The 15,829-nt window shown below is 37.0% G+C and overlaps 1 protein-coding gene across 2 annotated transcripts in view; it reads right to left on the reverse strand.

The window, feature by feature from the left end:
- INPP4B (inositol polyphosphate-4-phosphatase type II B) overlaps positions 1-15,829 on the reverse strand; it is a 339,134-nt gene that overhangs the window by 39,456 nt on the left and 283,849 nt on the right. For both annotated transcript variants that reach the window (XM_086746361.1, XM_086746363.1), the window contains 5 exons: positions 12,855-13,027; positions 11,726-11,849; positions 10,548-10,665; positions 5,765-5,905; positions 1,978-2,075 (listed from right to left, as the gene is read on the reverse strand). In XM_086746361.1, the coding sequence (XP_086602487.1) occupies positions 1,978-2,075; positions 5,765-5,905; positions 10,548-10,665; positions 11,726-11,849; positions 12,855-13,027 (654 nt within the window). The remainder of the gene's footprint in view (positions 1-1,977; positions 2,076-5,764; positions 5,906-10,547; positions 10,666-11,725; positions 11,850-12,854; positions 13,028-15,829) is intronic.

Genomic DNA, 15,829 nt, shown 5'->3' on the forward strand with positions numbered 1-15,829 from the left:
AAACTAGAATATTATTAGCAATGAGAATTACAGAGATGAAAGAAAAATTAATAGCAAAGGTAACAATATCTTTATGGGAGTGGAAAATTGAATTATTTGAAACGGAATATACAAATGAAGCAGCAGGCAAATGAGGCTGCCTAAGGATGGTGGATGCATCATCCTGGCCAACAGGGCTGTGAGTCCTCAAATTCTGCCTGGCTTTATGAGCACTATTTGTAACTAACAGCTTTGTGAGATGGGTCCTGCATTTATTTTCTAGCACAGATTTGGCACTACAGGAAACTCTGGAAAGGTGTGACAAAACCATCCAGGAGCCATCAATACTGAACAGCTCCCACTTGTCCACAACACCAGGGCTGTTGCCATCTTGGATGGAGGTTTATCTTCCTAAGAACTTGAGCACAGAGGTTGGGGAACAGGGGAGGAATTGAAGTCCTCCCCCAGATGAACAACTTGGAGAGCTTCGCTTTTTTTCCAGGGAGCTGGTTTAAAAAGTACATTCCTCCAAGCCAGAAGAGTGATTCTGTATAATGGCAGGGAGCTACTGGGAAGGGCAATGGAACCAGAAGGCGCTTTGTGTTCTGTAAAAATCTGGACAAAGAACAAACTCAGATCTTAGAGGTAGAAAAAAAGCAAGAAGGTAATAATAACCAGAAAAGACATGATGAATTAGACAAGCGTAGTTCTCAAAAGCCTGCACAATCTGGAAGAAGTCCAGGAAGACTGTGTGGCTCACTAATAACCCTTCTGCAGGAAGACAGTACAAGGTTAGTTTCTGTTAATGAAAAGCAGCCAATACTATCTGCATACAAATTTTTGCTTTTCTATAATCAGATCCATTTATGAGGTAGTAGATCTACCTTAGACCTAACCCCCAATGAGGTTACATTTTCAGGATGCTTTCTTGGCAGGATTTCTCCTAAATTAATCACTATCTTCTTGTATGAGTTTCTCTGTAGAAATCCTAGAAATACTAGAGATGTGGGTGGATGGATGGGCATACTGCCCATCATTTAGGAACAGAGCTTTCACTTCTGTCAAAACTATTAACAAATGAAAAACATCCTGATATAAAAGACAAGTATGTACACATACTCAGTGACACATTAGCTATAAGTAAAAGTACATATATGTAATGGATAATTTGCAAAAGTAATCAACACAAGGTGTTCTGTAAGAAAACAGAAGCTTTGCACGGGATTTTAACCAGCAGTATTCATGAGGAGTCACACACGTCCTGTAGGATGATAGATGTTTAGATTCAAAAGATTCACCTCCCCTTACCCAAGGGGAAGGAGCAGAGACCTAAATCCAAGCTATTTAAAGTCAGGCTGTAAAATCTACAACATTTGAGAATATATTTTAGGTATTAAGACTAATTTAACAGGATTAGATTGATACAAATGGTCTTTTCAGTGTTTGCTTTCAACAATCAAAGTAACAGAACAGAAATGTTTATGATACCAAATTTCTACAAAATTGGAATATAGGGCCCATTCTAATGAAACCAGTGACATTATGATGTGGCTCATTGCTTGTATTTGCATCTGCAGATTTCTCAGTGGTTTGCCATTCTTTAATACATATTCAAAATAAGAACGGAGGGAATGACTGAAACTGATGAAAATTCCCACTGAGTATTTCTGTACAAATATAGCAGGTACAGACTGTTCTCTACTTAAAATATTAAAAAGCATATTGTATTAATCATTTAAAAGAGCTGTTTAGTTCATCATTACTCTCTCTGTTCCACTCTCCCTGTAGTTTGTGCTATGGCCTTGGGCCTGCAATCACTACTGACTTCAGCGGGGCTGTGTACAGGCACAAAGTGTTTAAATTTATGGAACGAGTTATGGAATCAAGGCCTAAATCTAAAAGCTGCACACTAATATTGTGCTAATATTACTTTCTTATAATCTTTCACCTATTAAAGCTTTTCAAAGCCACATGGATACTGCATTGTTTTGTACTCACAATCGGGAGGCATTTTTTCTGTAAACAGCTTGTAATATTCTTTTAGTAGTTCTAAGTTTTCCTGGTTAATGTTTTCCTGCAAAGTGGTATCTCCAAACCTAAAAAAAAAAAGCATGGTAAAATGATGAAAAAAACCAAACCAAAATCAAAACTAAGCTGAATTATCCTTCAGAATTATTTCTTTGCATACAGAAATAACTTTTTTTTTCCTAATGTTTTCTAGTGTACACTAGACTTTGTCAAATATACAGTTGCTAATCTCTCATGTGCTTTGGAACTAGTATTTGTGAACGAAGTCATCACTCGTGGACAGTTCTTCCAAAAGCTTATAGATAAAATAATCCGTGTACAGACAAACATCCAATAAAGTACATATTCTTTTTCCTTTCACAAATCCAGAATAAATGAAAGAGCTCTTTGTGGGAATTTCAAATGGCATCACAGGCAAAGAACATCAACTCCTACATCTCTGACTGCTGCTGTTGCTTAGCTATATTAATTTCTACCAGAGCTGGACAATATTGAAGCCACACAAGATGGAAGAGATGCAAGTGTCAGGTGGAAAATCTTTCAAAGAACCAATTTCTGCTCTGGTCTGAGAATATTTGCTATAAATAGTCAAACTGATTACCCCTCTAGGCCCTTTCTGCCCTACACTGCTCCTGAGCTGTTAGTTATCTTGGTTTCTCCTGTCTGAAACTAATGAGAGAACCATTTCTTTGCTGTTGAGCAGTGATTTCACCACTAAGCTTCACACAGTTTTTACCCGCAGGCTAGCTGACTTCAGCTGTCTGCATTTCAGCTTACTGTGGCACACAGACCTCAGTGGTTGTTCTACAGTGCTGCAGTGGGGTCAGAAGCATGTTATGGGGTTTCTTGCAGCAGTTAAATCCTGCTGGGAATACATAACCCAAATCCTCATTATCCTGCATCTCAGAGAAAACCCAGACAACATCCTTAGGCTTATCCATGGTTGTGGTTTAGCCCTGGTCACCACACAGTTGCTCGCTCACCCTCCTCCTCCCCAGCGAGACGGGGGAGAGAATCAGGAAGAAAGGAAAACTCATGGGTTGAGATGAAGGCAGTTTGCTAGAATAGCAAAGGAAAATGGCAGTAATAACAAAATATAAGAATACTAAAATATACAAAATGAAGAATGCATGATTTCTCACCACCTGATGTCCCAATGACCGATACAGCCTGTCCGGAGCAGCAATCACAGAAATGAAACTCAGCAGCAAGCAAAGGAGCAACAGGGGGTGAGCGAGAGATGCCAGAGATGCCTCCTTGACCCAGGCAACCCCCACTTACATACTGAGCATGACGTTTATGGCATGGAATACTCTCTTTGGCCAGTTTGGGTCAATTATTCTGGCTATATCCTTACCAGCTTCCTTCACCTGCACATTAGCAAGACCTGGGAAGCTGGACAGCGTCCTTTGTCTCTTCAGCAACAACTGGTATCATCAGCGTGTTTATCAACATTCTTCACATATGAAATCCAAAACACATAAGCTACTAAAAGGAAAATTAACTCCATCCCTGCCAAAACCAGGACTTCCATGAACTAACTATAACTATATGGGTAAACATCTTTTTCTCTGAGACCAAAATTTCAACAATTTCCCCCCAATCTCTAGTACCTCTCCAATGAGAGATATGAATGAATGTAAAGACAGGAATGTCCCTAAGGCAGTTAAGGACAAGTATTTGCAACTTATCTTTAGAACAGCCTTGAAATGAAGGAAAGGAAGACAGAAAAGGAAATGAAGGAGTACAGAAAAAGAAGTATGGGCAGGTTAAGTGAGAAATTCAGGTAAACAAAAGGGGACACTAAATGTACTGCTACATCATGTAGGAGGGAATCAAATATTTAAATGGGCCAAATAGGGAAGAAACTCAGCTACTTTCTCAGAAGCCATTGCTGCACTGTCACATGAAAATATTTCTTTTAAACCAGATATATTCTCAACTACACGTTATTGAAAGAAGAGACGTTTGCATCTAATAAAGTAACATTTTTCTAGAAGTTTATCACAAAACCTTATTTCTATTCTCACATTACTTTTCCCATAAAAAAATATTTTTTTTAACCAAAAAGCATGTGTGGTGTTTCCAATACCAAAGACAAATGTGCAGCTTTAGGAGTTAAGCAGTATTTTTAATTGTGTAATGTTTCCAACCGTAAGTGCACGTGGACAAGCTGTTTCTGCCTGGAATAATCCAACTTTATTTGACAGATACAGATACTAATATATACTTATATTTAGAGACATACATGTATTATTTTTTCATTCATGGCTTTCCTTGTGCAAAATAGAAAATGATCACTGTGAACAACACTACCATTCTTCCTGTTACTTCACCTGCAAGCCAGAAATCTTTTCATACCGACTCCTCTACAAGTCCCCATATATCCAGGCTATTTCTAAATCTTCTAAAATCTTTCTTCAGGACATTTGTAACACGTCCTTCCTGCCTACCCCACCCACGTAAGCTCTCATAAACTTGCTTCTTGGTCACTGCATACTCCTTTTTCTATGATTTTGGAAAAAGGTGACATGTCCTAGTCATAACTGTCATAACCAATCTTGATGGTTTTGTATGCTATCATTTCAGCCATGTCTATCCTCTCATGGTATCACTTTTTCCTTCTTTATGGCACCAAGAATAAGCTATTTTCACTTTCAAGAACATTTCAAATTATCTAACCAACTACTCTTTTACTGGTATAATGCCAGTTTTTACTGTTTTCTGATTCAGCCTATGTCTCCCATTTCAATTTTCTACCTAAATTTTCTCACACATCACCACTTACAACTCTGAGAAGTCTCCCATAAACATCCACAAAGCTACCTGATGGCATTCCTTAGAAGTCTTCCTTAAAAGATTGCTTTTACTCTGTTGTCTACAAAACCAGGAGGTGAAACATCTTGCCTATTGTCCAGATTAATGGTTTTTCACTGTCTCCCTCTATTTCCCCAGTTACGCTTTTGCTTTTGAGTTTGCAGTGAATGCAATCTAAAGATATGTATTACGTCTCTTGGATGGTCTGTTAACAAAATCAGGAAAAAAATTTTTTAAAAAAGCAGCTGTCTCATTGTTGATGTCTACCTTGCAGTTTTTGCATCGCACAAACTTGATAATTTAACATGACTGAAAGATACCCTTTTCTTGGAAGAGGAAATTAATAGCTTGGTGAAACTTTGAATATTACTGCACTAATTAGTTTCCAGCAATCTTTTCAGAGGAGTAATACTAACACGTCAAAACTTTAGCATCAGCCTTCATGTTTCTACAAACATATTACTAACACATTCCCTATTATTAACTACCACTACTCAACCCTGGAAAAAAGCCCTAAAAAGCTGAGCAAAATTATCTCTTTCTAGCTTATGACTTTTCCACCATCTTCAACTCCACCTTTAAGATAACAAGAATTTCAAATTTTCAGACTTATGTTTGAGAAGGCCAAAGAACTGTATACAAACGAACATCTACATCCATGAAATATAAATCCATTTTATATCTGTATCCAAAGGAAACTTGGTGCTGACTGTATGAAATAAAGTCCTACACAGGGTCATATCTTCACTTGGACTTTTTCATTATTTTGCATTGCTTCATAGTTTGCGCTTATTTCTTTTAATACTTTTTAAAATACACATTGAGTCAATGTAAGATGGTCCAAGAGCAAATAACAAAAAAGATTTATTTTTAATCCTGAAAAATATCCTGTACTAGCATGGCATACTTGGACAAAAAATGAAACACAATTTTTTCTTACCTCTCTGCAAGTGTTTGCTGTTCATTGATTCCAACATTAAAGAGTACTGGATACATGCGAAGTAGCTTTCCTTCTTTAATCTCTTGTGGCAGCAACTCAAACATCTTTGCTGGAAGCTGGACCTCTATAATGTAATGTTCGCTACGGAAAATAAAAAGACAAATAAGGATGGAAATATTAATTGGTTAGCTTGAAATTATAACCTTCCTAAATCATAGAGAACATATAGATCTATAAATCAGTTCCCCCCATTTCCCCTTAATTGTATTGAACCATAAAATGTGCAATTCAGCTTGCTTGTTTTAAGAGCATAACTGAGATATATGGAAAGAGGCAGGTATATATAATTATACAGTCTTGATACTGACTTCTTTACTGAAGTGAAAACAGGACTAAAGATGAAAGCAGTTAAAAAGTCTTCTGCTACCAAAGTATCAATCAGAACACCTCAACTCTTAAAATGCATCTTGCTGAGTTACAAAAACATCTTCCTTTCAGAAGTATCCACTCTATGTATAATATGAAAAAAAACCTTTCATAAAAACCCGAAGCAAAATTCCCATTTTCCTCAGTGGCTGAATTTTCTCCCTGGGGATAGAAAGCATCACCGCCAACAAAATCAACTCTGTGAAAATAATAATTGAAGGCTCATTACACAAACATGAATCCTATTTTAGAGAAGGAATATGATATACAGCAGTTCTAGTTTTATATTTGTGTTTGGTCTGACTTCCTGAAAAACATGTTACTTTGGCTCAGTCCAAATTCTGATCATGAGGAACCCTCAAGTTGAATTTCACCTGTCTTTGAGGATTCATGCCTGACCCCACCACAGAAACAATTACATGCTGTTAACTTAGTTTTTATTAGCTTGCTTTCTGTTATTAGAGCAATTAGTCTAATAAAAAAAAAAAAAAAAAGAACAGACTAGAAACAAATCCATTTGTCTCCAGGATTTGACATTTTAATAATTCAAAGAGGGACAATCAATAACGAAGGCTGAAATTTTCTCTCCTGCAGAGCACATTTGGTATATCACCATGAAGGAAGAGTACTACAGCAACAGGAGGGAAAGGATGATCTGTAGCCTACTTACAGCAACCAGGCCGAGGAAGTCACACAACTTTTGCATGTAAACTTAAGATGGAAAACAGTTTGCACCTATTAAAATTATCTATCAGGAAGTATCTTCAACACTTATTTTAACCAATCATGTCATTGCAAAAAAAAAACAAAAAAAAAACAAAAAAAACCCCAAACAATCTGCACGATCCCTATGTAGAATTTGGGGGAGAAAAGGCAGAAAACCTTGAAGAAAAAAAGGACAGTTTTTGCAGTAGCTCTGACACCCTTGGCAAGCTGGAGGGATGTGTGGCACTGTCTCAGAGCAGGTGTTTGGATAAACAGCTTCAGTTTAGAGGAGCTAGGGGTTGTGTCTGAACCTCTATCCTGCCCATATATCCGAGAACAAAATAAAATGGATCCAGTACAGACTTGTGACTGAAATGTAATTACATTCAGTGAGGGCAACAGCATATGCTTTGGCATGGGCTAGAACCAGTGTGTATTCTTTGAGCAAATGTCAGATGCTCCCTACTGAGGGGGGTTATCAGTTTTGAATGGAGGATACATATTTCAGATGAGGGGAAAGAAAAAAAAAAAAAAAAGAAAAAAAAAGAAAAAATGAAATAGTTCTACTCCCCAGATAAGTCTATTTGGTTTGTGTTTTGTTTAATTAATTCAGCCATGTGAATGAAAGAGAGAGATAGTAAGGATGACAGTAAAGAAATCCATGCAAATGATCTTTGCCTAGCAGCATTCATTCTCAGCCTGCATGTGAGCACACATAGCTGCTGTCAAGTGCTACCAGAACATTTGTCTGTGATGGAGTGCTTTCATGAGGTTGAGAAGAAATGTTAGTTTAGTCTAAATCAAAGAGCATAAGCTACTGAACCAAAATACCACCAAATCACTGTATTGCTACATTTCACGTTCCCAGAATCACTACAAATCTTTCAGTGTGTGAAAGAACATTGAGAAATACTGACCTTTAGGTGTGATAAATTAACATCAGTACCATTTGAGAGCTTCCCCTTGCCCATGTTTTTTTTATTTTTCAAAATATTTTTTGAAGTCTCAGAGAAAATCCTTGGTAACTTTTAAAAATCTGTACCCGACTGCACAATGAAAACAACCCACATCTGATAACGTAAGGAAAAGGCTATCAAGGTGTGACAGAGAGCTGTCTAGAAAGTTCAGGAATGGTGCTGAAGTCAGGTTGGGGGTGGGGGGGGAAAGAAGTCAAAGTACTGAAATCTGGAAGACATTAATTTACCAAAAATCTTACAGGTTCTATGCTTCTACTTAAACAAGAAACAGTAATACGGTAGTAAATTTTACCACCATGTAGTTTCTCTCTTATGTCTAGACTCAGTGCAGAGACACCAGGCAATTTTGGCATAAGATAGATAAGGCAGCTACTACATTTTCCAATGAGAAGGAAAAATCAGGACCTAATTTTTAACATTCAGGGATCTCTCAGGAAAATAGGGTGGAGAAATCCAGCACATTTAAGTAAGTAAATAGTAAATTATCATCTCTTTCAAAATGAATTGTATACATTTAAGTATTAAATATTTAAATGTATATGATCTCACTACAACAGGAGTGCTTAAGAATGTCCCTATCTTTGCCTTTATTTGCCTTATCCTCTAATATTTGTTATCATCACATATGAAGATAGAGAAACACTTGCAGGCTTCTAGAATATACTTTCAAGCAGCTGCGGGCCACAGACCCTGCAGCTGCTTGCAGTTGGCTGAAATCATACACTCTTAGTTCATTGCAATAAACACAGAAGTCATTCCCACGCACCTCTTGCTTGATTTGTAACAGGAAAACAATGCACACGTGGTCAGTCACTACATCTCAGCTGGGAGGTGCTTTACCCAGCTCTTCTTTCAGCTAAGTAACAAACTTTTTAGATCATTTCAATGTGGCTGTAAGTGCCGGCTTCATTGAAAGCATGGTATCAAACCCTGTGATGCTTCAAAGTTCATGTGCACAAATACATTATGTCACAGAGCTTTATAAAAGTAAGTGTTAACTGCTTTTCCCTATAATAAAAGAACCTGAGTGCCTCAATACAACTTCACTTCACCTGGACGGTTGGGGTCAGCCACCCACATCAGCAGGTCAGCGCACTGCTAGTCAATGCCACCCTCTTTGGATTGATGTTTGTGTACATAGAATCTCAGCCTTAAGCACTTCCCTACAAAGACAATTGCAAGTGAATACTCTGACTCTGCAAGATCAGAATTTGTAGCTTAATTTTCTGTCTTGCATTTCTACAGTCTTTTAGTCTCCTTTTATTAAGCCACACCATAAAACAACAAAAATGATCTAAAAATTGTGAGGTTTTTAAACATTAATTAGAAAATAACTAGATTTTCCACTGTCTTCTTTTTATGGTTGACTTCCAATGCCGTCTGATAGGAGCTGTCTCATCACAGCTCTAACAGGAATGGGACTCCTCCACATAAGCCTTAAAGATATTTTTCTTTTTGTTTATCTGATATCGATTTCATCCAGTGAATACCTGCCAGTAAGTACAGTGCAGCAATCATAGGCAGTAAATCTTCCTAAAGACTGACTACTCCATCAATCCAGAATGCCTGAGGCAGCTTAAAGCTTGAGTCTCTTTCAAACCCAGGACCTCCTAGTGTGACAGTTCAGTGTACCGCAGTAATGGCAGCAAGACACTAAATGTAGCTGCTGGATTTTTGAAGATTTTTGACTGCTGTGATTTACAAAGGAAGTATTTCTTCTGTTTTATCTACACACTATAATTATTCTTAATTATTCCCGATGTGTTGCCTACCATACTCCAGCCCTCCTGCTATTTATTTCAATCCTTTCTCGGAAGGCCCATAGGATGAGAGTGAATCATCCAGAATAATTAAGTAAATCAGTGGTGAAAGCCCCCTTCAGAGGAAACATCTTTTCTAAAAGTTGCTGCTTTTAGCTGAATTTAATTTACAGTCATCTTAAGAATAATGATACTATTAAGGAAGTGATTTTTGCAAAAGTAAAAACATTTGGAGAATGTTCTTCAGAGCAGAAAAATAATAGAGATGAAAACCCCATTCCTTTTGTGTAACAATCTTGTTAACCCTCTTATAGCCACAATTTGTATTTCAGTTTATGTCCTGATATTCAGCAGTGCTTATGTGAGATGCATAATATAGTAGTGGCTTTATGCAAGGATTTCTGAGGTTGCTTATGTCCTGTGTGATTTCAGCAACTGAGACAGACTTAATTTTTCAAAAGCAGTCACTACGTTTTGGCATCTGAGTTTTCCAGTTTCCATCTTCAGATAATCAAGGCCTAACTCTTAGAAATACAATTTAATTTGTCACACTGAAATACAAATTCTGGACACTTCAAAACCAAGGTTTCTTCTGTTATAGGCCACTTTTGTAAATATTGACCTTGTCACTTCACTATCTATGTATGGAAAATGCAACAGAAACTCATACCACCCAAGCACTGGTTTGATTAATTTATCTTAATAATTGGAACTTCTAGCTTTTCATCAGAAAAGTAACCTGGAGTCCATATTACTACTACTACTACCTCATTACATCTCCATTCATCTCATGAAAAGTAAAACTACTGCATTTTCTATATAAGAGAATTCAGCAACAAGAAAAACATTATCTGAGTTTTCATATGCTACAGATTAAAACTACAGGCCATGGGATCCAGGAAACAAAGTTCTTACCGCCTTCCAGTTATAATAGGCAAAAAATCTTCTGATTTGGCTTCAATGACTTTAAACATTACTTTCTGCAAATCTGAAATTCCCACAGCCATGTCTTCTAGCATCCCTGCTTCTTCACCTTTATGGAAAGATTACAGAGGTTATTAACAAAGCAGACAGATCAGTCACTGAATAGGTGACTCAATAGGTAAAGTAATATGGGGATTATATTTTCCAGCCTGTGCATCTAAAAATCAGAGCCCTAAATCCACATTGAAGTAACCTACATAAAAGCAGACTGATTTTTAGAACTGCTGACAATTCTCTGTGGCCTAAACGATGAGTATTAAGCACCTCTGAAAATCAGTCTGCTCTATATGTGCATAGAATAACCTCAGAAAAGCCATTTTTGTCTATTCTGAAAGTGTTTTTACAGACCGTCCTGCTGATGGAGGACAAGTTTTTGAGAATAACGAGACTGAGCATCATGCAAAAGGGAGCCTGACAGCAATCTCCAAGTGAGGATCTGCAATTGCCTGTACATTAAAGAGCTGCACAAATGCTAAACCCCTCTACTTTGGTCAAAATCTATTATTTGGGGAAGGATTCTGATACATCTAGTTCGAAGCACTTTGAAACATACGGCAGTTTCTCCCTCCAAATGCCCTTTTTAATACCTATCAAATGTTGGCATCTGTAACAAGTTAGGATGAAACAGTTTTCAAGCTATCTTCACATTACCAGTACTGGCACTGTCAGGGCAGAAGCTGATAGAGCCAGAAACTGTGTAAATCTGCTGTCTGGGTTAGCTTTATAAACCGGCTATTTTGGGTCAGGCGAAATGCCTATACAAATGGAGACAGTTGTTATTAAAATCAAAAGTTCCACTAGCTGTACCGAGGAAGGAGTCTCCTGTATTTAAGACAATGTAGTTCAGCAGTCTGCATGAAATAATCAGGAACTAGTGTTCTCAGAGAAATTGAAAATAAAATAAATTAGTAATTTTTGATGCAGAATTGACAACACAGTACCAATACTTCAACTGTTCTATTATATGGAAGTCTACTGTCTCCTAAGGATAGTGTTTGTTGATTCAGTAAGTCAAATTACTGGAAGCAGAACAGAGGTTAAAATAAGAACCTCCTGGATAAACTTCTGGCCTGGATGCATAAGGAACTTTGTCCAAGAACAATACTTACTATATGTACTAAGCAGTCCTTCATATTGCACAAGCAATCCAACAGTATGAAGTTGTTGTAAAAATCCTTGATCGTGTAAACCTGTGTGCAATTTGATTATAAACCCACAAACCAATCCAGTGAGCTACAAGGAAAATGAAAAAAAAAGTGAAATTAACAGATGTACTGTCATAACACAGTTAAAATTAGACTTGCTGTCATTATACACAAGCGAAGTAATATTTAGATATCTGAGAAAATAGCATAGATATTTCTGTTTAGTGACTACAAAAATAATTTCATATTAATATATTATTGTGATTTTTTTGTGTGTGTAAAAATCAGTGAAATATTCCCTTACTTTACATTAGATAAGCTTCATTTGTTTTCTGGGGCTGTGTGTTATTTAGAGTGACATAAGTGAGACCAGAACTTCTATTGGAAGGCTATAAACACATAAGGTTGCAAATCATTATGGATTTGAAAGCAGTTAGGTACCTAATAACTTAATTATGTTATGAAAAAATATATAACTTAAAGGAGAAATTAGATGAATCGTTTAGAGAAAAATCTATTTAGAAAATACACATCTGGAAAGAGACACTCTAATAGTGTTCAAACACATAAATACTGCTACAAACTGAGAACAAATAATCTGGTCTTCATTTCCAAGGTGACCAGGAGGAAAAAAAAAAAAAAAAAAAAAAAGAAAAGAAAAAAAAACAAACAAACAAAAAAACCCCCAAACCTAGCTGGGGTAGCAGCAAGGAATATTCAAGGTTGGATTTGAGAACTTAACCTATGGGTGAGGACACTGGCATACAATCTAGGAAGACTGAAAATAGCTTTACGGATCCTTCTTTGTGCAAAAGGGAGATTATGTAACCTTTTCTAGTCCATTGCAAACCTGCGTCTCTGACTCAATGATACAGGCACTATGGATTTCCATTTACTACTAATTTCTCTACCACATTATAGAATAAGGATGTATAAAATGTGGATGTAATGCAGAATGTCTTAAAAAGTTGTGTTAAATTGGAAAAAGAAAAAAAAAAAAAAACAAGAAAAAAAAAGAAAAACACAAACACCGGCATGAATAGCATGCTTAATTATAGGAACAGTAGGAGAGAAGTGACACAAGACAACCTACTGCTTGACTAAAGACGATGTCTCTTCTTAGGGTCAGCATCAAACATTGTGGCAAACCGCAGGCAAGTTCCTGGAGCAGAACAAATGCCATCGATTGCTTTGCTCTGGTCACTACCTCTCCCATGCAGTCCTTCAGCGTAATCACCAGAGGATAAAGCTGTTCATACCAGTCACCTAGAACAAGACAGATCATCCATTTCAAAAAGTAAAACTTGCAGTGAGAATCCTTTTCAGGATGGAAAGAAGGTTCCAGTGGCTGTGTAGATCATCTTACACTTTAAAATGATCCTGCAGCTCCATCCTAACCATTGTGGTACAGCAAACACCACTGGAGAAGAGGATTAGAGGCAGGACACCAGCTTATCACTGGGGTAAAATCCTTGGCCTGAATCCAACTATATCTTGAAACAATGACTTTTTAACAGACCTAACTTCTCTGTAAGACTTGTATTAAAGTGTTATAAACAGAGCATACAGGGATACATGCGAAAACTTATTTAGCACAAGATTAATACAGCAGAGTTTAAGATCTCCTGTTTCTTTCCAGCACTGACAACTTGCTATCTAAACAAATGAACAAAATAAGTACCATCAAAAAAAAAAAAAAAAAAAAAAAAAAGGGAAGAGCTTACATTTAAGAAAAAGTGGGTGCTGGAAGGCAAACCAGAAGAACAAATAGATATTTGGAAGGATATTTTTGGTTTAGTGTATAGGCTGGAAAAATACTAACCTTCAGATCACATTGTTTTTTCTTTTTAATTTCACTCTATATTTTTTCTTCTTTAAATATTTAAGAAATATTGAACTCATTTTTTTTAGCTACTTCGTATAGAGAGATTTAGAACTATTTCGTAATATGTTTTGCTGTTAGAATATATGCTAGGAATATCAGAAAACACCAGCTAGTAAAATGCTTGAAAAATGGGGGACTGTAATAAATTACAAATGAAACGCAGTGATCAGAACAGCTTACTCAAACTCACCTAATTACCTAAGCTGTTCCTGAATTTTTCAGAATTTAATAAAATCAGACCTGCATTGTAATTGCATATGGTTTTGCCTACCCCTCTAAGTTGAGATAATAACAACAACAACAATTTCATCCTCCTTCAGAATCTACATATCAGTTTCATTGTTATAGTTCAAAATGAAAGAGCAATAAACATTCCAGAATAATTTATATAAAACTGACTTAATACAGTCCATCACTGACTCATCGTTTCTGTAGGTTTGTGTAATTAAGGATCAATGATAACTAAAATGTGTTCCATTTAAGTTGTATTGAGGTGGAAGATAACAGCACGTTGTTTCAGGTAACATTCTGAGCCAGGCCAATGAACGACTCATTAGTACTGAAGAAGTTATTTGCACAGGATGACATAGCTGCCTGTTGCAAAGCCAATTTGGCTATGCTCCAGAGAAATATATAAATGAATAAAATCGTAGCCAAGAAGATTGGAGAGAACTTCGAAAGCCAGGAGAAACTGAAAAAAAAAAAAAAATAAGGCGCAGGAAAGAGGAAAAAGGAACAAGGACAGAGCAGTCATAGAGAACAACTTGAATTCCTTTGCAAATAATGTCTTTGGGGTCAGAGGATGAGTGTTTTAACACAGCTATACACACTTAAGTGTGAGTAATACAGACTGAGAAACCATTCCCTGGAAAACAGCAGTTATGAGCCATCATGAACAAAACGGAACACAAGCCATCCCCAGTTTCATGCGCCGGCAAAAAGAGGTGATTTTATACATGTCATTGACTAAGAGAGTACCGCCTGCCAAGGGCTGCTGTACACACTTTAAAGAGACTGCTGAAAAAAATGGAGAGCTTGCAGAGGAGAGCGACCAAGATTTAGAGTTTAATCTCCTTAAGCCTATGAAAAAGGTTGAGCAGCAATTTGATTTCCCCTCTTCATGAGGAGAAAATAAGAAGTACTAACGGAGATGTTTATTCTAGGGAATAAAAGCAAAAGAACAACCAAAGGGCAGAGGCTGCTGTGAGACACAGTCAACTTTAGAAATAAGGTAGACAACAAGGTGTGACATACTGGAAGTCAGACTAGACAAGCTTAACTCTCCTTTTGAGTCTTAAATCACAGTAATGTATTAAATTAATCGGTAAACAAATCCCAAGGAAAGCAACTGCAACATTGCATACTGAGCCATCAAACAGGGCTGTATGTGACAAGAAGAGTTCGTTGTCTGCTTCTGTCTTGAGCAAATAATGAAAAAGACCATACCTGGCCACTGAAAGTAGAACTGAGGGTACAGCTAATAGACATCTGTCCCACTCCCATGAGAAAGCAGAGATGCAGACGGACACAGCCAAGGATCTTGCGAGTACACTGACAGCCAGTGACAAGCTGTATTTCTAGAACTAGCCACACTTTGTGAACCTGTTATTAGAGTTTCAGGTTACGTGGATAGGGCTAAAAAGCTTTACCGATACTCTTTTTCATAAAAGAGGGGGTCATATACTGACCACAAGTCACATAACGCTTAGATCTCTTTCTACTGAGCTGCCACTTAACCAGTCAATCTGCACTGTGTGTTTCTGCTTCTTTAGGAACGTAACTTTGTACTTGTCCTTACTGAACTGCGTCCTAATATTTCAGTGCTTCATTTCATCAAGATCCGTTCTAATCCTCCTCCCATGGTGCTTAAAGCCTCTCCCAGCTTTAAGCATCTGCAAATTTTATAAGCATCATCCATTTTTCATAAGTCAAGTCAGTAATGAATATATTGAATAATACTGGACCCAGAACAAATGTAAATGGATTCTACTTCATGCAGCCTTCCAGGTTGACAGTAAACAACTGATAACTACCTTCTATTATGATTTTGCAAATTATTTTGCACATACCTTGTAGTAGCTTCAAGATCATTTTCTCATAAGGATTTTTTGGGGGAGACTACATGTTTGGAATACTAGCTTACTAACACAAGTAATTTTTGTCGGTAATAGTTGCATTAAGAA

This window comes from Chlamydotis macqueenii, chromosome 4 (assembly GCF_036417535.1).
Source record: "Chlamydotis macqueenii isolate bChlMac1 chromosome 4, bChlMac1.mat, whole genome shotgun sequence".
Lineage (NCBI taxonomy): Eukaryota > Metazoa > Chordata > Aves > Otidiformes > Otididae > Chlamydotis > Chlamydotis macqueenii.